Source organism: Mesocricetus auratus, unplaced genomic scaffold (assembly GCF_017639785.1).
Source record: "Mesocricetus auratus isolate SY011 unplaced genomic scaffold, BCM_Maur_2.0 Super-Scaffold_100015, whole genome shotgun sequence".
NCBI lineage: Eukaryota > Metazoa > Chordata > Mammalia > Rodentia > Cricetidae > Mesocricetus > Mesocricetus auratus.
Window position 1 is genome coordinate 24,668,100 of NW_024429198.1, and position 23,413 is coordinate 24,691,512.

Genomic DNA, 23,413 nt, shown 5'->3' on the forward strand with positions numbered 1-23,413 from the left:
CACTCTCAATTAACTGTTTTTCCTACAATCAAACATCTAGGTATTTATGAATTGTATTAATTCCTTTAGAGGTGGGGTCTTTTGTTACCCAGGCAAGCCACAGCATGTGTACGTACCACAGTAACTAGCCTCCTCATACCTTTGTAAATTCAAAGCAATCTTACGTCAAAGTAAAAACAGGTAACCAAAAATAAGAAGAGGCTACAACTAACATTCACTTTATTCAATTCTGTTCTCTTAACTCAGAAGGCAACAGATGACCACATAAAAAAGGGAGCATTTTTGAAGATATATACACAAAATTGATCTGGATATAGGTGTTTACAGCAATAGAAAACTGACGTCCACATCACTAAGTGCTCTATTTCACTCCTACAACAGACACTCTGCAGACTTAGTCGTTCATCTCCACCTAAGGTACAACAGGACTGTCATGATTACAAAATGAGGCACTCATACAAACAGACAGGAATGGAAACACACATATCCATGTACACTGTCTATCTTTATACTAATGCCAGAGCTATTGTTGGAGAGTATTTGAAAGAAGCCCTTACTCATGACAGCTGTTTCAAGATTTAACATAGCAGCGATATGCTGAAAACAAACATTTGACTGACAGGGCAAATTAAGTGTGTGGATACAGGGCAGCTTAAGCAAAGAGACCCTTCCCAAGTGAGGTCTTTAGCAACACTTCAGTGGTACTCTGCTTTCATCTTATCCCTCAATAATGACTGAACAGTTACGATTCTAGGATTGTTTTAAACAACTTTGAAAGTCACATGTAAAAGCGAGGCATCACAGTAACTAGCCGGGAAGTCCCCACCCTGAAGAGTAATGGAAGGAGCTACTTCGTAGCACCATGACAAGTGCCAGAGTTCTTGAATAAGGGCACCAGCTGTAAACACAACAGTGTAGAAATATCCAAATGCATCTTTTGTATTTGTCTTAAAAATTCATCAGTGCAACCTAAATTTAAGAATATACTTTAATGGGGCATCTGTGCAACACAGATGACACACCTAGTAGATAAATTCATCAGAGCCGTTACTCTACTACTTGTGTGAGGGGATGGACAATCTAAGACTTCACAGGAATAATAATTAAACCAAATATTGAAGTAAAAATCACTTGTTCACATCTGGAATAGAGATGTCCTATCTCCTCCTTTCCCCAAGAGCATGGGCATGGAGGGTGAGGGGACCACAACTTACTTTAACACATTACTTTAAGGCTAGCTACACACAAATTTTACATTGGCATTTTCTTCAGTTTTCATCTAAACTATTAGTACCTTGTAGCTTAAAAAATCAAACCATAATTCGTTAATAATGAACAACTACACATTTCAAACTGACCGTCTGATAACTGGTCATGTAAAACTAATCCCAAATGGTGATTTGTCTTCAAATTACAAGTAATAAAGCACTAAGGTCTTTCCTAGTAAACTTCCTTGAAGACTGGATTAGCCCAACTTAAAATGATGAAGAACTCTTTAAAATCCCTGTAAGAACAGGCAGCAAACACAAACGAAGTTTCTGAACTGAGGGCTGTAAATGTTTAGGGTATTGGTAAATAAAGCCTGTATGTCACCCTAGCAACTTCACACACAATCAAATCTTATGAGGATGTATCTAACTGAGAAAACCCTGCAGTAAGACAGCACAGAGCCTCCTGCCAATAAAATGGGGGCAAATTTTGGTAACCTGTATTGTTTGTTTTTCAACAAAACAAGGTTCATTTAAAAATTTGCAGCATTAATAATTTTTTACTTTTTGTAGTAGGTCCATAATTTTTTTAAAAATGAAATGCAAAAAATGTTATATTCCCAATTCACTGACACGTTTCTCCCCAAAAGATTAGTTTTTTACAGACATATCCATGGCAGGTAGCACTACATCTTAAAACGCTAATTCTTTATAACTAAGTCTGTGAGTGAAGGTGGGTTTGCTAGGACTGTACTTTACACACAAGAGAAAGAACTGTTACAAAATGACAGTGTTAACACTGGATCCCATGGCAAGGACTGTTTTTGTTTTAAATATACTGTTGTTTTATAATATTTGCTTATCCCTTAGTGAATAAAAAACAAAAGCAGAACACATTGCTCTTAGTTTTGGTAGCTTATGTCTGGCTTTTGTACTTGGGGGGGGGGACAAAAATTCAGGCCTTTCCACCTATGGGTTTTAATACTCCGTGGAATTCTTTTATAGTCTAGGAACACTACCCTTACAATACACCTTTACCATTAAACACTTGGATGACAGAGCAACCATCCTATTCTTTGAAATTTCAAACTTTGGCTACGGGAACTAGGCATGAGTGTTCAGTTCTCTAAGACCTCACAGCACTTCTCCAATGCAACTCCTTCCTGTGGTATGAGACCAGCTCAATCTGGTTCCTTTCAACAAATAAAACCTACTTTTATTTGTGCTATTTCCTGCTGTAGTCACTGAGTCTCAGCTGCAGTGCACTGACAGCACGGTAGGTGTTCCAAGCCCCACACCACAGCCTGATGTTAGCCTCCAACCCGTCACAAAGTGTATTATTTGATGTTATCCCCTAAGATTTCTCGGCTGGCATGACACTTTTGGCCACTGCTGACAGAAGGAAGAGCTGTATGGAAAGGGAGGAGACTAATGAAAACCTTCACTGCTAGTGTATCTTTTCTAAGTATAGACATGCCCTAACAAGCACAAAACCCCAACTCCCAATGCTGACCACTAGGAATATTAAATTATCAAAATTAAAAATAATTTCCTCATCTAGCACAACATACTATACAATATTACAAACACGGACACATGAAGACAATCGGGCAGTAGAAAATGTACAACAGCTTTGGTGTTACATGGAATAACTTCCGAACACGATTGTTTGTGAGGCACTCTGTCCACTGCTCATTCGGCTCCTGGTAAGGACTGACCGGCCAAGAACAGGACGCAGTTAGTTATCTGGTGAGAACTGCTGGCAACACCATGAATTGTGCTCCACAAGCTGTCACTCAAAGTCTTGCCTATGCACTACTGCTCTGTGGCACATTTCCTGTTGAGATCACAGCAGGTCCAAAATAAAGTGACAACTAGATTTAATAAATTAATATACATTTGTTAAAGATGTACAATGCACATTCTGTTTAATCCAAGGTTTTAGGGCATCGAGGAACTCCTATTTACACATGTACAGATCTCAGACAGCAGTGATGTCGGCAGATGCAGGGAGGGGCAGCAGTGCCGGACGCGCTGCCCTCTGAACGCTGGAGGACAAGTCAAGTACGTTTAACTTAAGAACAGCGCTGAGAGATCACGGGAGAATCTCCAAAGTGAGAGTCCACAAAGAAGGACACGGAAAGGCAAGGAGGAGGTCAAGGAGCTGAGACAAGCACTTTATTCTTGGGACGACTGTGGAGGTGGCGTGGACGGGCCTTGCTTGCCAGATTTGCGCTCATAGTTCACCAGGCGCTGCCCCACAAGGTACCTAGTGTGCAAAAACAGGGTGGTTACTTTCCTGTAGGACTCACACATACACCATTCTTCCAGGGAGCAGTCAGGGATGCCTTGGTAAGTGTGTTCAGATCCACTTACTAGCATTCTTTCACAAGGTAGGCCAGCGAGGAGCAAGGCGGTTGTGGGAAAGAGTGCCGAGCAGTGGGGTCTGCACGTGATGTGCAGAGGCGGAAGCTCGAGGGCCTCAGACTGCAGACACTCGCTCCACAGTGCATACAGCAAACAGGAGAGGGGCATTCTCTTTTTCCAATTTGTGAGCCACCTTAGTGTTCAGATTTTAGGAAGCAGACTACATATGTGACGGGCAAAGGGCTGGGGAAGGAAAACAGCAGGACCTGAAAAACTCTGGCTCTAGTGCCCAGCAGCAGTGAAGGGCAGATTTCAGCACAGTCAAAGGCAGCTGGTGAGACTGAGTCATGTGGATGAACAGAAGAACGTGCTGACGGCCATGCTGTGAAGAGGGAAGCGGCAATGGCAAACAGGGGGGGGGGCTGTAACAGTGAGGTAATGGCGCTGAGGCTGGAGAGCCTCCATAAGGAGACTAACACCTCCCCACCCCCTAGCAGGGCAGAGGAGAAGCTGCAATAGTGCCGAGTAAGGAGATGTCCTGGGCACCCACTCCTGGAAGATGGAAGGTGACAAAGCCAAGTCTCAGGGCAGCAAGGTGTCAGAGCTGGGCACATGTATGTGGAGGCCCCCCTAGGAGGCTCCAAAACAGACCTGTGGTGGGCCAGGAAAGCCACACATGTACGTGCTGAGACTAGAGAAAAGTGGAGCCCGCATGTAATGAGCTCTCAGGAACAGAGTGCTGGGACCCCAGTTTTATTTCTCGGTGACACAATGTCATGCCACATGATTATTTTGAGGGTAGAAAAGCGCATGTTGAGAGGCTCAATGCAGTTAGCTTTAGATTCTCATGCTCACCTTCTAACTGTTTCACCCATCACTTCTGACCATGCACACGGTCAAGACACCACTCAGCTTCTGCCTACATCACTGTTTATAAGGCCCACAAGTCTTACTGCTTCTGTATCCATAACCTCAGCATCTTAATTCCTTTTCTCATGCTTAGTTCTTTTCTTGAAGTTAACCATTTCTTATCCCACTACTCCCCAACAAGTGTTTTTTGAAATGGAGGATTTTAGAAATGTCTTAAATGATGGTGCTATCTGAGGGAATACATGGAGCCCTACCCAACACACACTATCACATGTATCAGGATATGTAATGAATATGAGCAGTGCCATGGCAACGAAAAAGCAAAGAAATACAAAGATAGACAGACTAAGTGATGGTAATTTGCCCAAGACCCAAACTGATTTAATGACAGAAGCAAGATTCTGATGAACTCATGTTCCACTCTTTCAACCTCCCTCCTGTACCCTAAGTCCATGTCCCCCTCTCTGTACCTCCTACACATAGATCAAGCTACGCTAAATGGTACATACACAAACAGCACATGCTAAAGAGTGCACTGGGCCATGTACTAGAAAAGAAAGACTGGGAACTAGGAACCCAAGCCTCTTTTCCTCTCTGTGACACGAAAACAGAAAGGTGGTTATAGGAGGGAGAAAAGGATGACTGAGGGGGTGGGGAGAGAAACAAAAACGATGCTGATTAGAAATAATAAAAGTAAGAGACAGCGGGCACAAAGCTGGAGGAGACTGAAAGGGTAAGTAAGCATGGGGAGGGGTGTCTCCAGAGTGAAAAAGGGAGAGGCAGGGAAAACAGCAATGCTCCTTCCTCTACCAAGCCAGGATTAAGAACTGACCATACTGAGAATCCTCCTCTTCGATCCTGCAAAGGGTTGTCCTTTACACTTTGCCTGTCAGTACTTACGTTTTTTCAGAAGGCATGAACAACTTAAATTTCCTTCTTGAGAACACCCCTCGCAGGTCTGCTCAGAACAAGGAAGGTGGCTGTGGAACGTGTCTCACGCACAGATGAGGGGCAGTGCTGCTAACACTGACGTGATGGCTCCCGGGCAAACAGCACGGGAAGTTAAAAACTTGCTTTCTTTGCTTTTGTTTTTTGTTTTTGTTTTTGTTTTTTTTCTCGAGACAGGGTTTCTCTGCATTGTTTTGGAGGCTGTCCTAGAACTCTCTCTGTAGACCAGACTGGCCTTGAACTCATAGAGATCCGCCTGCCTCTGCCTCCCGAGTGCTGGGATTAAAGGCGTGGCCACCACATAAACTTGCTTTCTTTGTAAGACACATAAGAGCATAGGACTCAGACTTCTCTGAAGCCTGCAAGTTCCTCAGTTCTATCCTTCCCAGGATGTCCTTTTCTCCAGCCATAAACACTCCATGCACTCGAACTGTTAGGAAACCCTGCTAATGCTACGCTTCACTTTTCTCGTATGATTAGTAATATCAAGCACAAAACCCACAAAAGGATACCACCTTAAGAGTGGCTAGATGAACAGAATGCTAGACTTACTTGTCATTTTTAATGTGCTCATAAAGGCGCTTAAACTGGCGGACCTGGAAGGACAGGATCCCCATCAACACAACGACCATCAGTAAAAACGGGTAAATCCGCCGGTGAACTAAGTTCTGCATTTCAGTTGTAACACCTGGCAAACCAAAGACAATTTTATTAAAGCAAAAGAAAATGGACTAACAGACCTGTGAACTAAGATAAGGTCTGGCCGTTCCCTAGAAGAGGGGTCTGGGTGTAGCAGAGGCGCTTCACAAATGCTCTGACAGACTTGAGGACACACAGGCAGTGTGTCACACACTAACATCTGCTTCTCTTCTGTGAAACAACTTGAATGAAGGTAGGTGCTGCACAAGTTTCATCAAATGCAAACATCCTGGTGTCATTTGTGCATTTCAGCTATATCACCATTTAAAAACTGAAAACTGTGCTTATATAGAGCAGGAAATAGGGCTCACTGTTAGAGTACTTGCCTAGCATGAGTGAGGCCTTAGTAAGTTCAATTCCCAGCACTGAAAACAACAAACAAAAACTGTGCCCGTAAGATGGAAGATCTGACTAGGGATGCCAGTTGGTACAGTAGTGGCCAGCTGGGTTCAATACCCAGCAACACTATATAAACATAGGGTTAGGGAACACACATATAATCCCAGCAATAGGGAGACAGAAACAATATCAGCAATCCCAGGTCCTCCTCACCTACACAGCAAGTTCAAAGGTAGTCTGGACTAGCTGAGACCCTGCCTCCCCACAATCACAAACAGTACATAATCAAACATGTATTCATTTTTATAAAACCCAAGCACGTGAGTTTTCACTCTCCTTTGGAATAGGGAGGCTTTAAAAACAGATGTACTCTGAAGAAGTCTCACAACTGGTTTACCCTAAACATCACTCATTTACTGTGGTGAACGACCATGCACACTGGAGCCCAGTGCAGCTCGAATCTCTGTCTCCTCGAAATCTGCAACTGGGGACGATGCTCAGTCTCTATGGACTTCAGGGTCCTCATCTCTAAACTGAGCTGATGAAACCTTCAAGAGGCCTTCTAAGAACAACAGAAGGGGTGGGGAGACGGGCTAGACAGTGGTGGAGGGCCTGGGTCTGACCTCTGAACCCCCCAAAAGAAATTTTGGCATGATGGTCACACTTGTAATAACATTGCTGCAGAGGCAGAAACGGACAGATCCTTGGGGTTCAATGGCTAGCCAACCTTGCCAAATAAGTGAGCTCCACACCAATGAAAGACCCTGTTTCAAAATAACACAATACACACCCTAAAGAATAACAGTAACTATGTAAAGTACCAAGACAGGGCCAATAAGTGCCTTATTATTAATTTACTATTGTTACCTCTTTTATTAAGAGTTTCCCAAGAGGTATAATCAAATTTACTTTTCCCTTTTTCATTGAGACAGGACTTGATATGTAGTGCAAACTAGACACACTTAAGATCTTCCAAGCTTTGGCTTCCCAAGTGCTTGGATTATAAAGTACCCATCCTATGTCTTCAAAATGATATTTGTAACACACATATGAAAAGGTGTAGGTGTGGAAATCAAATAGTAATCATGTGTGTGCATGCACGCATGCGTGTTTCAAGACAGGGTCTCACTATGTAGCTGATTGTCCTAGAGTTCACTCTATAGACCAGGCTGGTCTCAACCTTAGAGAGATCTACCTGGCCCTACCTCCCAACTGCTGGGATTAAAGGCATGCACTGCCACAGCCCGGCTTCAAATAGTAATTCTTAAGTATACGTATTAATGGGGAAACTGTAGTATATCTCAATAAACATAATATAAAAAAGTCAGTAGGCTATTCGAAACAGCCAAGATGGCAACAAACTAGCCTTTGTATAATGTTAGTATTTTTTTAGTGTTCTAATAAAAACATTACCCACCTAGTAAAGGAACCACACCAGAAGCTATTACATATGGTACACACAGAGAAAGTAAGAGCACAGAGATCACTGGAGCTGCCAGCTTACGAATGATATAATGCAGGTCGATGTTCCGAATGCCATTTGCATAAACCTGAAACAGTGACAAGTAATGGTTAGAGTGTGGAACACCGAAATGTTCAGAGAATAAAGTGATTGCCATCAATCAAAAAGCCTGAGTTTGATCTCCAACACTCCTGACAGCAGGAGAGAACTGACTTGTCCAACTTGTCCTCTAACCTTCATGTGAGCGCTGCGGCACCTAGGAAACCCTAACTACCTTAGAAAAACACTACTATGTAGTTCTGCAGGGGAAAAAAGTGGATGAAAGTTGAAAATGGAAAACACTGTTGTAGACACAGAGATGAAACAGAACTGTCTTTATTTTCTTCTCTTGGCTTCACAGCTTCTTAGAAGCTAGGATGTGAACTAACTCAAGGCCTTCCTTACTCCGAGATCTAAGGAACAAGCAGGATCAAGCCTCTGGAGACATGGTGCACCTCCCATCAAAGCAACCCACATGCACCATCACTAAGGAGCAGGCACCACAGTGCCTCTCAGTTAGCCTTCACTGCTGTTTCTCATCTTGTGCCCCCTCGTCCTGCGCCCCTCCCCCAAACTCTAAAATGCAACAGAAAAAGGAACCACACAAACAACATTTTGTAGCTCCCAGCTACAAATGAACCCATTTCCAGACATCTTTGCAGAGGTCAGAGTTTTAACCGGGAAACACTCCAGTGAACAGGCTCTGACTTCTATTTGAAGGGATGTGCTGCCAGAGGCATAAGCATACTGGCCTTCTGATGTACTGTTTCCTGGCCCCACTCCCGGTCTAAGAATCAACAGCTTGAGGGTCTAGGACTACTCCCAATGATTTTCCCATGGAGGCGGGGCAGATAGAACTACTTTACTTTCTATACATCAGGAAAAGGGTCTTAACTGCTACAGACCTGTAAGACTCTTATCTGTCTAGCAATTTCCTAAGAATAAAAAATCTGAGCTATCCTTGAGTACATTTCCTAGTAACTAAAGTTTAAATATGTAAGTACTAAAATCTCTACTTAGGCTATGCGGATAGAAATCTTTCTGAAGTTAATTACTGACTTCCTACTGATTAACACTCAAAAGCACAATCTACTTTTTCAAGGTTAGTACCATGATAGCCAAGTTACCTGATAACTCCCTATAATACAGCAACAGTCTTAGACACTATGTAATCAGGGTATTCCTAAGCAACCCTGCCCTGTTATGTGAGTAGTAACTTCTTTCTGGTACAGGTTTAGAAGTATGAATTACAAAGTTTCATCAGAACAGTCTACAGTGGAAAAATGACAAGCATCAGCTACATCTTCCCTTTAGAGAAAGTTGTGGGTATTTTTGTTTACTAGCTAACCTTCAGGTAAGTTATGGGTAACTGACAAAAAGCCACCATGATGTGTGAAACTGGAAGGAACACTGAAGGGCCTTGACATCCTTGGCATAAGCATGGTTTTAAGCAGAAGGCAACTGGAAGCAGCACTTGTAGGAAGCACTCAATCCTTCCTCTCTCTTTACATAAAAGCAGGTACAATGGTGGTTCACTCTCCTAACCCTACTAAGAAGAGCAAATGTTAGAGACAACTTGAACCTTGACAAGCCTAGAAAGGGTCACAGGAACCAACACTGATACACCTCATTATACACTCTTTTTAAAACAGGGTCTCGTGTGGCAAGTGCTGTCCCTGAACTTGCTACATAACTGAGGATGATCTTGAGCACGTGATCCTCCTGTCTCTCACATCTCAAGTGCTGCAAATGCAGGAAGGAAGGCACCACCATGGGGTATTAATTAGCCCTTTATCAGTTTTCCCTCATCTCCTAATACGCTGTCTGCCGTTTCAAAATCCCTTTACTTTGGCTTACCAGCTACCTAGATTTTTTTAGTCTTTCTTTAAAAGCATTGTATCAGCTAGAATTCAAAGCTACCTCTTTAATGGCTACTCATTCTCAAGGCATAAATTATTTTAACAGCCATAATATGAGAAAAAACTGTCTCCTCTTTAAAACAAAAGAGGCCAGCAAGCTGGCAAAGTGAGTAAAACCATATGCATGTGCACACGCGTGCGGACACACACACACAAAGAAAAAACTGTATGCGAACATTAATGAAAATAGAGAGTTCAGAAAAGCAGAAACATTAAAACTAAAATTCTATTAGCTAAATACAATCACAACCCATTTCAGAATATGTTTCTCTGAAACTGGCTTCTTACCTGTTCGATGACAGTTTTCAACCACCACTGAGGACCCATCAGAGTTATGGCTGCGATAATTTTGGCATGCAGCACTCCCAGTGCCCAATCCTATGGTTAGAGAAAACCAAGAACACTTTCCACATCTTCACTGACTTTGTTAAAGCCCACACAATGCTGTTCAGTTTCAGAACAGAAGCTGCACAGGACTGGGATCACTCACTTAAGCAATTGACCGCTTCTGGGAAAGAGTCAGTTTTCTTTAAGAGTTCTATGGTGACCGGGAGGGAAGCCCAAGGCAGGTGGATCTCTGTGAGTTCAAGGCCAGCCTGGTCTACAGAGTGAGTTCCAGGACGGCCAGAACTGTTACACAGAGAAACACTGGGGGCCAAGAGGGTGGGTGTTCTATGCTGGTGGGTGAAGGCCACATACCCATGAGTATATGGGCAGCACATATTTGATAGATTAAAAATCCATCTCCCCGGGGCTAGAGAGCTGGCTCAGAGGTTGAGAGCACTGGCTGCTCTTCCAGAGGTCCTGAATTCAATTCCCAGCAACCACATGGTGGCTCACAACCATCTTTAATGAAATCCTCGTGTCCTCTTCTAATAAGTGTGTCACCATAAACAAATAATTTTAAAAAATCCATCTCTCCAAAGGAACCAGTTAGGGAAGGAGGAATGAATCTGGGAAAAGTGGAGGGAAGGAATGAATATGATCAAAATATACCAAAATATACTGTATAAAAAACTCTCAAAAAACAAAGGACAGGGATTAAGATGTAAAAGTTCAAGTTAAATAACATACTCATTATCTTTTAGAAACCTACAATATTTTCTTGAGAAAATATAAAAAATCTGGGCATTAATGAGACCCCAGTAAGCAAATAATATGAAACTATTATTTTATCAACCAAGTTTGTTGCTTGTCCTGTGTTACTGGTACAGACTGAACTAACTTATGCTGTAATAAGTCATTTTGGGCCTAAGAAATTACTCCAAAGACTCGCAAGCTTAGGCATTTATGGTTTTCCTGAACTGTACCAGATAGATATGGACTGTTTCACATTCCTAGCACCACTGAAACCCAGGTCTCCATGGTACCTGCCTCCACCCTCTCCCCTTCAGCTAGCCAGTGATTACTGGCCCCTCCCATCCCACCGAGACATTTTAAACAATGCACTAGAACCTACTTAGAACCCTAAATCCTCACCACAGCGTGAAATACCCACTTAAGTTTTTCTTAATTTCATTATTTACTTTAGGGAGACTGGGAACAAGTGCGTCCCATGGCATATATGTGGGTCAGTTCTTTCTTATGAGTCCTACACAGCAAACTCAGTGAAGAGCAACACTTCAATCCATAAAGTATTCTGAGGAAGGAAGGGTTTTACATGGCCTTTTCATTTTAAAAACAAGAGCAAAGGGCATTCTTTCAACAATTTTAAAAAGGTTCCAAGAACAGAAAAACCATCTTTCTAAACCAACTGCATAAAGTAAACTAAATAATCAAAGTTTTGTTTTTTTATTTCTGATCCCAAACCATTAGCAGCAATCACGAAGATAAGACATGCATACCTGCCAAGGGTAGAAGAGGGGAGTCTGATCAAGAGGGACCCGCAGAGGAGCAACAATCACCAGCTCAAACAGGAGGCCCAGGAGCAGCGGGACAACTCCAGCTAGCAGCACAGCAACTATCAGAGTCTTCATTATCTAATAGGAAACAGGACACCTCGTCACTACAGAAATTCCATCCTGACAAACTCTAGTCCACTGTCAGGCTGTTTCCTCTTTGGCCTGATGCCCAACGGGGCAACCATACTATTTTAAACAATGTATGTTTTTAATGTTAGATATTTCAGTGGAGTTTTTTTTAATGCATATATGGGCATATGCTGTGTGAACCTGCACACCATACGCACATATGCAAATGGAAGCCAAAAGACAATCTCTAATGTCATCGTCCTCCTTTGAGAAATAGTGTCTCACTGAAACAGAACTCAATTAGGCTAGACTGCTCAGCCAGCAAACCCAGCCAGCAAGTCCTCCAGTTTCTGCCCCTTTGTCACTGATTGCAAGAACACATCACCACACCCAGAATGTTATGTGGGTCCTGAGGACTGAATCTGGGCCCTCCAGCTTCTTAGGCAAGAGTTTATCAGTCTAGTCATCCCCAAACCCATCAAATGAATTTGTTAGAATGCTTGAATGCAGAGCTGTAGCTGCAACAAAACCTATTACTACTAAGGATTGTTGCTATAAAACAGATTTTCCCCCAAAATTTCATTTACTATATATACAATTAACAAGGTAACTGATGTTTTCCTCAAAATATCCTTCTCATTACTTGACTTCTCTCTACCTGCAAAAACCTACCGATTTACCAAATACTGATCCAACAGCTACCTAACTCATAAGCAGATCTGAGAGCTCCTGGGTTAAGTGGTGGTTCATACTAACTCTAGTTCAAGTACTGCATCAGGCCAATTAGACGGACCCCACTAGAACAGTCTGGTTTTCTGACAAGAAAAGATGCTTATCTGGTCAATACATTAGCGACTACACCTGGTATATTCACAATAGTTTAGAATTTGGATTTAGTGGCAAAATAAGAAAAGAATGATAAAAGTAAAAGGAACTACAAAATATTTACAATGAGAGCAGTCTTAAAGTAACCTTGGGTTCTGGTGTCCTCTTTATAAGATGGCTTCAGTAGATACAACTATTCTAATATATGACCAAACATGGTATTGGTAGAATACAAAACTACCTCTTTCTATGACATTTATGAAGATATGATAGACTACCAAATAAAATTAAAATTAGATGGTCTCTATTAAATATTGTTAAGTTGCTCATTACCCTAAGGACTAAGTAGCAATTAACTCCCTCCATTCATCATGTACAATAAATCTCTCACTATATACGTGGATTGTATCAACACACAGTAATTGTACAATGATGGAAAAGTGAAATATGCTAGTCTGGTTAGAACAGAACTCATATATACAGGTATTACTGAGTTATTAACCTGTGGTATCAAATAGTATGTGCAAATAATAAGTAAAATTATAAAACATTAAAAAGGGTTTCAGCATGAAAATATACAGACTTTAAGGGAAAGCAAATACAGAATACAGATACAGAAATTAGAGCTGATGACCCAAATGACTAGGCAAAGAAGTGGCCTCTGTGTTTACCAGCCCAGGCATCAGTGTGTACAGGTGTTCATCTCCACACTTAGATAAGGATCTAACTGTCTTTGATTCTGTGTGAAATCAGGGTTTTGAGAATGACTTCCATTACTCATGTTTTCACACCTCCAAAAGCATTTACTGCAGTTGTTAATGATTTCACAAGAACACTTAGCAACACATTCTTCTGTTAACTCAAGTGCGTCTGTGTACAGAACTGTGATTTTCAAGTGAAATGGAAGGTTACTACTTAAAGGAGTATTCCTTTCTGATCAAAAGATAAACTTCTGAAAACAAGTGACACATAAGAAGATAAATGGGAAACAGCTGTTAAAGTATTTATTACCATCAGATAGGATCAATATATCTTATTACAGAAACCTACCATGAGGGACCACTCTTTAACCTTCTGGAAAATCACTCTGCGTCCCTGGGGCATCCAGGCTACCAGCACCGTCACCGCCCTTATGGTTAGCCAACATACATAAAGACCACAAGCAGCCGTGTACAGCTCATGGATTTTGGCAGTCCCCGTCCAAAATGACATTAACCAACGGCCAGCAAATACTGAAAATAGAAAAGCTGACAAATGAGACATGTGGCTAGGTAAAGAGAACTGTAATCTTGATATTTTATAAATATTTTCACATCAGAACAAACAAATACAATTTTCTAGAAAACAGAATTGCTTGATTTGGAAACACCCCAAACACAGTCAATAAACTGACTCTCCCAGAATATGGCCCTGATGTGTCATGCAAATTACTAATTTCTCCTAGTCTAGGAAGTTATGAGCACTGATGCTTTCATTATTTTTATTACCAACTGAAATTATTATGCTAGTAGGACAAAGGTAGAAATTTTCTATTGTTTGCACTGCCAATACTTTATCTAGGAACCTTGCAAACAATATAGGCTAATTTTCTTCCAAATGATCCATTCATTTACACAGAAAAACAGCTTTTTAAAACAAAGGAGTGGGTACAATAACATTTCAAAACACAGTATCAAGGATTGCCATATAAACTTTCATTTAAAAAATCAACACCAAAATAGAACAAGACACAGATCTGAGATCTTCCTAAAGGTTGTTAGTTTTGTTCTTTGTCTTTTGTCTAAAACAGGGTTTAGCACTACATTTGGATGTGTTTTCAAACTCAAAAGCAATCTTCCTACTTCAGCTTCCTGCCTGCTGAGGCTCTCAAGTGTGAGTCACAAACACAGTGAAGAATGTTGGGAATAAACTATGGTTCAGTTAACTGCTCAAGTTTATCAGTTATATTTTTAAACTTTCCGTACATAACTGACTCTCAACAAGGCTTGAGAGATGACTAAAATCTCTAGTGTTCTACTATGGACTGCCTTCCTAATGCTGTCTGAATACTAAACAGAGTTGGTCAGTGTGCTGAACATTTTCCACCTGTCATCTCATTCGTTCTCCAACAGTTAACGGATCATCCAACACACACATGACAAGGCTCAGCCACAGGCCTTGACCCATCAGTTACATAGTAGACTATATACCTGCATGTAGATCTACATGATAAAGCTCATGTTTCTGGCTGATAAACTGTATACTACCTCCCAGTCAAACTAAGTTAGTTCAACAGTCAAACACTACAAGCTATAACCATAATCAGATTTTTTTAAATCAACTCTCAAAATAGTCTGAATATGGAAATAGCTCTTTTAAAGACAAACACTGCACTGGTAGTACAATCATGAATTCATAAGCCCTGAGGTTCAACCCACAACAAAAAAAGAGGATGAATATATTTGTTCTATGAAATAAGTAAACATGTATATTTATCCTAAGACACCTAAATCACCACTGCAAAAGTGTTTAGTGCTCTATGTAAATGTCCACTCTAGGGTCTGTCTCTGAAATGTTTTTATTAGTTTTACATTTAATAGCCAATGTATAGTGCTTCTCTCTTCCTTCTGTTCTCCCCCTCCATGCCCTCTGCTTCTGAGAAGACAAGGGTAGCTTTCAAACCATAAAGTAGGTAACCTACGGGAAGAAACAAGGTTCTATTAGCCTCAAATGTATGCCATGTCCAAGTTCTTCTGTAATGAACTAAAACTTCTCTTTCTACCATGTAGGATTAGATTACAGGGAAATGTTTAAATAACAGCATTAAATTCAAACAAAAAACCAGTTTCAGCCAGGTGTTGGTGGCACATGCCTTTAATCCCAGCACTTGGGAGGTAGAGGCAGGTGGATCTCTGTGAGTTTGAGACCAGCCTGGTCTACCAAGCAGGTTTCAGGACAGACTCCAAAACAATACAGAGAAACCCTGCCTCGAAAAAACAAAAAAAAATAAAAACAAGTTTCTTCTATTGATTTTTAAAATACTGGTTAAAAACATGAAAGTGGAATATAAAAAATATGTACATGTTCACATGGTAGTTGGCCAGCTGTGATGTAAGAAGGACAAGGAAGCTTCAAGTCTTACAAGGTCAGAAGTCTTCACATAGGGTGTTTAGCCTAGAGGACATCTGTATCACACATAATCCCATTTCCCATGACTCAGAGATCAATGAGGAAGAGGGACTAGAAAACATCAAACAGCAAAACAGGACCACTGCACTCACACTCACAGCAGCTGTGTTTACTGGCATGTTGGATCCCAACCCCCACAGCGACTCTGTGAGCCGCTGGTCAGCCAACAAGTGCATCCTGTTTTCTAGTCCTGGCTTACTGCCCTGGCCTTGCCCCACTGACATCAACATCTAGCATGAGGAAAACATGATCTCTTCCACCCTGGGGTTTTTCCACTGTGCTGTAAGCCTGTATATTAGGCTGCTCCCTCTCTACAATAAGGAAGAGACCTCTTAGCACAAATAACCAGATGTCTTGTTCAATCTCCAGGCTTTCACCCAATATATTAGACTTAGTCGTGGCGCAGGCGCCACACAGGTACACGATCTCAACAAGATCAAGTAAATCTGCTTCTAGCGTGAAGTAGGAAGGAGCCCATGAGCCCTAGCCTTAACTAAGGAACAGTTAATGGCTACTAGAGAAGAAATCTGGTTTCTTTAAGGGTAGTGGCTCCTGATTGGTTGAACACTGGGTAGTGCTGGGTGGTGGTGGCACATGCTTTTAATCCCAGCACTTTGGAGGCAGAGGCCAGTCTGGTCTACAGAGCAAGTTCTAGGACAGCTAGAGCTACCCAGAGAAACCCGTCTCAAAAAAACAAAATAACATTCTCAAAACTTCATTTTTAACCAAATGAAGGTAAAAATCACTAATTCTTCAAATTAAAAAAGTTTAAGAAACATCTCCTTAATTTTAATGTCCCTAGTTGTTCTTTCCCAGCCTTACAACAACTCTGTGGGACAAATTTTAATACAAATTTGAATTATAAAATTATTGACTTAGTATAATAAAAAATTACTCAATACACCATTTAGTGGTTAACAACTATCAGCATGATTTGGAATGTCTTGATTGGACATAAACAACAGGACAAGTTACTCTGATTTGTCACTGGCTTTTTATATTCCATCCCACTGAGGGCTGACCTTTGGAGAGGACAGCAAGCTACTGTATCCATCTAGAGCAGCTTACTTGTTAGATGAAGTAATATTATTTGGTTGAAATTTCAAACAAAGTCAATGCCAGAGAGGATCAATATTTGTGAATCCCAGATTTGAGGAAACAGTCTTAACTGTATAAAGTTTTGTACATACTGACTGTAAAAATGTCTTAAATCTTACAAATGACTTTGAAAATTCCCAGTGTGATCCACTATGAAAACAGAGCCTGTAGTGCAATGCTCTGGAAAAACCCTAAGTGTTTCTGGAACTAATGAACCTATGATCTACAGAGTGCAACAGGATGAAATACCCTTAAAGGATCAATAGCCTATGAACCAAACATTAGGACTAATTCTAGTTTCTATTTGATGACAAATCTCCTCTTCGTAAGATACAATCTGTTTTGAGAAAAGAATCTTAACACTGAAGAGTTGAATGCTGGGATAAATTCATACCTGGTAAAGTAAGGCAGATGAGGCTGGCAATTAGTAATGTTATGCACATGAAGACAATCAGCAAAAATATCTGCAAGAAAAACAGTTTGTAAGCGGTTCACATGTCCTCTGTATTGTGATACTCCTCCAAGAATCCAAATAACAATCCCACTGTAAAAGCCTGACCCTGGGCACAGGGGCATGTGCCTAGAATCCCAGCACTGAGGAGAGAAAGAGGGGAGGGAGGGAGCCTGTGCCTTTACCTTCAGGGGAGGGATAGAGCCTGCACCTGTACTTTCAGGGGAGAGAGCGAGCATGCTGTACCTGTGCTTTCAAGGGAGGGAGGCAGCCTGTACTGTGCTTTCAGGGGAGGGGGCAGCCTGCACCTGTACTTTAAGGGGAGGGAGAGAGCTTGCACCTGCACTTTCAGGGGAGGGGCAGCCTGCACCTGCACTTTAAGGGGAGGGAGAGAGCCTGCACCTGCACTTTCAGGGGAGGGGGCGGCCTGCACCTGTACTTTCAGGGGAGGGAAGAAAGTCTGCACCTGTACTTTTAGGGGAGGCAAGAAAGCCTGTACTTGTGCTTTCAGGGGAGGGAGGCAGCCTGCACCTGCACTTTTAGGGGAAGGAAGAAAGCCTGCAGCTATACTTTCAGGGAAGGGAGGCAGCCTGTAGAAAATAAGTGGTTTCACACAATCAGATATACCCACAAGAAAGAAGCAAGCACATTATGTTCAGCAAAACAAACTCACCCAAAATTTAGTATAACAATTTAAAAATATTCATCCTTCTTAACTCAGTAACAATGCTATTCAATTAGATGTTCTGTATGGTGATAGAAACATCTAGTTCTACACTGCCTAACACAGCAGTCATAGGCCACGTGTGACTATGGAGCTCCTGACATATGAACAATGTGCAATGCTAGAATTTTAAATTTTATTTTCATTAATCTTATCTATAAATAAATACACATAGTCAGTGGCTAATGTACTGGGAAGTAATGATAGAACAATAGCACATAGGGAACCCCTTTCCCGGGCTGCAAGACAGCATATTGTAGTTCATTTTCTACTTTGCCAGGTCCACCTTCGCCCAAGATCAGAGGGCAGAGTTCTTGACGAGAAAAACTTAACTAACTACAGCTTTGCCTGCCTCAAAAGCCATAGTGATTCTGTCTCTGATGGCCTTTCCCGCCCCCCCCTCACTCAGCAGGAGGGCTGAGTGAAAACCAAAAGAAAGTGAAACAAGTATTAACTATGAGGTCTGATTTTAGGATTCACAAAGGGAACTGAAGAAATACCTTCCGGTTTCCTTCACCATTATAAACAACATTTTCTAGAATAAGTTGCTGCATCAGGATAGATATGTACACACACACATGATGTTCAACTCTGCTCATCCACGAGTCCTGTCTGCCACAGCTTCCATTGTCCCTCATCTCCCCTCTGCATACGGCTACATCCTCTAAATTACATTCAGTTACGTGCAGTTCCAAGCTTACCGAATCCCATTGTGCCATTTCCTGGCATATGCCTGGAATGGCATTCCTACTTCCCATTTCTTAATCTGCTTGCCCTGTCAGCATTAAAGACAGCTTAGAGACCACATCCTCCATGAAGATCTCCATGCAATTGTACTACAAACAAGTGGCCCCTGACCAAAAGTAGTGACAGTGCCCTCAGTAAACATCTGAGAACCCAAATCTGCTAATGTTTGGTTTTGTTTTTTAATCTCCCAAAGTAGTCTGAAAGTGGTTTCGGGGAGAAGGCTACATGCATGATCTCTATAGCCCTAACACAAATCAAAAATATCACAAACACTCAAGGCATGCTTAGACAATGGCTACGTATAACCCACAGGTAATCGAAATATGATGACTATTTTTCCAGAAAGAAAAGGTGAGAATGAGAGGTTAAAAAAAAAAATCTACCCAAGTTTCAAAATGATCAGACTCACAACCTCAAACCATTATAAACAGGGATTTGAAATATAACAAACTGCAAGGAAATGGCACTAATCATCAGGATAAACTTCTGACAAGATTCTGAATCACAGTGACTGCTAGCTTCAAGACCATGAAAACAGGCATATTTTAGCCAAGCTGGTCTTCAATTTCATTAGCTACCAGCATCTGGCGTATGCCAGGTTCTTAACTATACACTAGAAATGGTATACTTGGAACTACAATTAACTGAATATATTTAGGAGATGTCATATGCAGACACGTGCAGTACTCCAGACTCACTGTATTTTACTTCATGGTTCTTTGCCCTACTGAGGAACACAGTTCTGTTCTGATCCAATAGCTGTTAAGTAGGGATGAAATCAGAGGCAAACACTAACATGTCATTACAATTCCTGACACATAGTCTAAATGTTACTCATCATGCTAGTTTCTAATTTACAATCTTTTTTTCTCAAACAAGAGATAAAGTCCATAGAATCCTAATTCTACACAGTATCCATCTCCAAAATCTAATAAACTTATTTTGAACATCTACGCTGCATAATAAGTAATAAAACAGGTTTGTTTCCAGGAATTGTAGGACATAGCTACATAGCACCAATTCTCTTTTTGTTTGTTTTGTTTTTTGAGATAGGGTTTCTCTGTATTGTTTTGGAGGCTGTCCTGGAACTCACTCCATAGACCAGGATGGCCTCAAACTCACAGAGATCCACCTGCCTCTGTCTCCTGAGTGCTGGGACTAAAGACGTGTGCCACTAACACCTGGCTAGCACCAATTCTTTTTTTTTTTTTTTTGGTTTTTCGAGACAGGGTTTCTCTGTATTGTTTTCGAGGCTGTCGGTCCAGCCTGGCCTCAAACTCACAGAGATCCGCCTGCCTATGCCTCCCGAGTGCTGGGATTAAAGGCGTGCGCCACCATCGCCCGGCTAGCACCAATTCTTAATAGCATTTATTCTCAATAGAAAAATTGAAAGTAAAGAACTAACTTACACAAATCAGGCTGTACAGACTTACCCTGAGTGGGAAATTGAAAGGCCGGCGGTAAGGCTGAAAGCCGACAGGGCCTCCCTGCTGGAGTATGGCTTGGTGGGCCGCATGCAGGCCCTCTCCAGCAGGAACAGCATTGTTGTTTCGAGCAGGCTGGTTATTGTTCGCCTGCTGGTTTGCACTGTTCTCGTTTTCCTCCTGGTCTCCCAGTAAGTAGGAATGAAGATCCCTACACAAAAGTTACCAGTTAGTTACACCGGTCTTATTTCAGGTCAGAGGGACAAAGACAAACGTGTATGTGGATTCTATATAGAGTATTACTCCTGCGATCTAGACTAAATGTCTGCTTCAACTGTGTTAGCTAGCTTGTGGGACACTCCACAAACTCAACCTATTTTGTTCTTCACCCAGCATCTGGGAAGAAGTCAGTCATTTAGAGGAAAGCACAGACAGCTGGCATCAGGTTCCAGAGTGAAAGCCTTCATCTTCTTCCCTAATAAACTACAAATCAATTCAGATGAGAGTAGCACTGGGGAGAAGAGCGGTGTTTAATCAAATATAACCAAGTCTACATCACATAGTAATTTACCACAGTATGCCAAATATTTCACAGAAACTCCCCTATCTTATGGACTCAAAAATACAAATGACTGTGGGAGTTAATCCTCATCACCAATCTGACAAGATCTAGAGTCACAGTGCTGGCCAGTTTTATGTCAACTTGACACAGGCTACAGTCATCTGGGAAGAGGGAGCACAATAAATTAAGAATACGCCCCCACCAGACTGGCCTGTGGGTAAGCCTATATAATCAAGCCATTTCTTGATTAGTGATTGGTGTGGGAGGACCCATACCAGAGGTAGTGGGTGCCATCCCTGGGAGAATGGCTTGGGAGTGGGTGGGGTATAAGAAACAGGATGATATAGCCATAAGAATCAAACCAATAAAAAAGCATTTCTTTATGGATTCTGCATCCTTCTTGCCTACAGGTTCTTTCCTTGAGTCCTTGCCCTGATTGCCCTCGGCGATGGATTGCTACCTGAAGTGTAAGCTGAAATAAACCCTCTCCTCCCAAAGTTGCTTTTGATCATGGTGTTTTAGTACAGCAATGGAAATCCTAAGACAGAACCTAGGAGACAGGCCTCTGGAATGCCAGTGAGAGAATGTCTAACTTAGGTTAAAGTGGAAAGACCCATTCAAAAGTGGGTGATAGCATTTACTGGGCAGGCCAAGGACCCTGAACAGAAAATATCTCTCCCTCTCCCTCTCCCCGTCCCCCTCCCCCCCTCTCTGCTTCCTGAATGCAAATGCAATGTGAGCACATGCCTAAAGCTCCTGCTTCAAAATGTAAGTCAAAGCAAACACTCCCTCTTCAGCTGCTTCTGTGGGCTATTTTATCACAGCAACACGAAAAGTAACTAAGACAAACAAGAAATCAAACCTTAGAAAACTTTCTTTACCTGGTCAGAATTCCTAAAATAAAGGTAAGTTCGTTTATCTTTAAACGCACTGCGCTGTTTTAACTCCTAGGTTAATGTGCATTGATGGAACTGTCACATTCCTATATAAGCACACCACATAGTCTAACTGTTTGCCACATCTGACAGCAAAGAAGGTGCAGCAGGGAGGATGCACAAGAGGGCCAGTGTGCACACACCCTCTTTGAAAGAGCAACCCGCAGACAGCACTCAACTATCTCTTACTAAGCCTAGGGTTTCCCAAGAGTTTTTATTTATATGTCTGCATGTGTGTATCTGTGCCACATGTGTGTAGGTGCCCCCAGAGCCAGAAAAGGTGTCAGATACCCAGAGCTGGACTCACAGACAGTTGTGAGTGGCCTAACATTAATTCTAGGAAAGGTACTGGGTCCTCTGGAAGAATAGCAAGAACTCTTACTGCTGAGCCATCTCTCCAGCCTCTAAAACTACTTTTTACAGAACACACTTCTTTCAGAAAGATTATAAAACAAGACGGGCCATGGTGGCACATGTCTGTACTCTGAATACTAAGACTGGGGCATGAGGACTCTAGGGTTATAGCTTGGCCAAGACTGTCTGAAAATTAAAATGAAATATGGGGTTGGAGATGTCACTCAGTGGAATAGCATTTGTATAGTACATATGAGGTCCTTCAATCCCCAGTATCAAAAAAAGGGAAAAAGGAAAGTTATGCACAGACGGCACAGACACCCAGGGAGTCAGCTGCCATACTCACAGTAAGTATCCAGCAGTAACTGTCCACGCACGCACAAGGCCCTTCAACCACTGTCTCGTGTGCCCCTGTTCCAGCAATGCTGGCAAGACGACCTGCAGCAGGAGCAGCTCAAGGGACAGCTCACTCACAGGAGCATCACTACAACAGTCACAGGTTCATGATGTGAGTCCTAGTTCCATTATAACTAATCTAATCAGATTAAACGAATCTACAAGCCAAATGAACCTATTGTCTGTCTTTATTGCCTTTCTCCTGCTCTCTCTTCAAGTCAGTGAGGCTGCCCTCCCAAACTCCACTGAAGCTATTTCTGGTCCCTTGGTGTCCACCAATGGCCATGCCATGGTGCTCACCTGCACTGTGAGAGCAGCATGTTCACAGAGCTGCTCACCCTTCCTCCTATGTCTCCCTCAACAGCTTCCAAACCAGCTGTTTCCCCTTCGCTTTCCTAGTCTAGAAGCATGAGTTCTGCCTCTTAACTACTTATCCCGTGGGTAACTGTGACTTGCCTGGCAGAAACTAAGCTACTGAACGGTAAATGAGTTGGTTTAGTGCAAATCTTAAGGACTCGGAACTGACAAGACTTAAAAGGCCGGAAGTAAATTTGAGGAAGCAATCTCATTCTGCATAGCTTGAGGAGAACTATGGGGTAATGAGATTACTGAAAAGCTTAAATTCAAAAGGGTGAAAGCGTTGAGTCTTACTTTTAATTGATAGTTAAAGGTGTACACAAAGGAAAACAACGCTATTAATTCTCATGAAGTGTGGTGAAACTATCTAAACAAATGCAAAAATAAGTTTTCCTTTGAAAATGTAACTACTAACATATATGACTGAGACTATGGCAAAATGAAACTATTACATAAAATACTTAAATATGATTTAAACATAGATTCCCAACAGTGATACATCCTTACAGCTTTTCTAAGTTTTACAAATGTATCTAGAGGGTTGGGGATGC

The 23,413-nt window shown here is 41.8% G+C and overlaps 1 protein-coding gene across 2 annotated transcripts in view; it reads right to left on the reverse strand.

Annotated features, from left to right (window-relative positions):
* Positions 1–202: 202 nt before the first annotated feature.
* Marchf6 (membrane associated ring-CH-type finger 6) overlaps positions 203–23,413 on the reverse strand; it is a 68,001-nt gene continuing 44,790 nt past the window's right edge. The window contains exons 18-26 of one of the 2 annotated variants that reach the window (XM_040757692.1): positions 22,456–22,593; positions 20,268–20,469; positions 17,307–17,376; positions 13,697–13,893; positions 11,696–11,830; positions 10,140–10,229; positions 7,849–7,981; positions 5,946–6,081; positions 203–3,477 (exon numbers count right to left, since the gene is read on the reverse strand). In XM_040757692.1, the coding sequence (XP_040613626.1) occupies positions 3,387–3,477; positions 5,946–6,081; positions 7,849–7,981; positions 10,140–10,229; positions 11,696–11,830; positions 13,697–13,893; positions 17,307–17,376; positions 20,268–20,469; positions 22,456–22,593 (1,192 nt within the window). In that variant the 3' untranslated portion in view covers positions 203–3,386. The remainder of the gene's footprint in view (positions 3,478–5,945; positions 6,082–7,848; positions 7,982–10,139; positions 10,230–11,695; positions 11,831–13,696; positions 13,894–17,306; positions 17,377–20,267; positions 20,470–22,455; positions 22,594–23,413) is intronic. The other variant, XM_040757693.1, reaches the window with a different exon arrangement.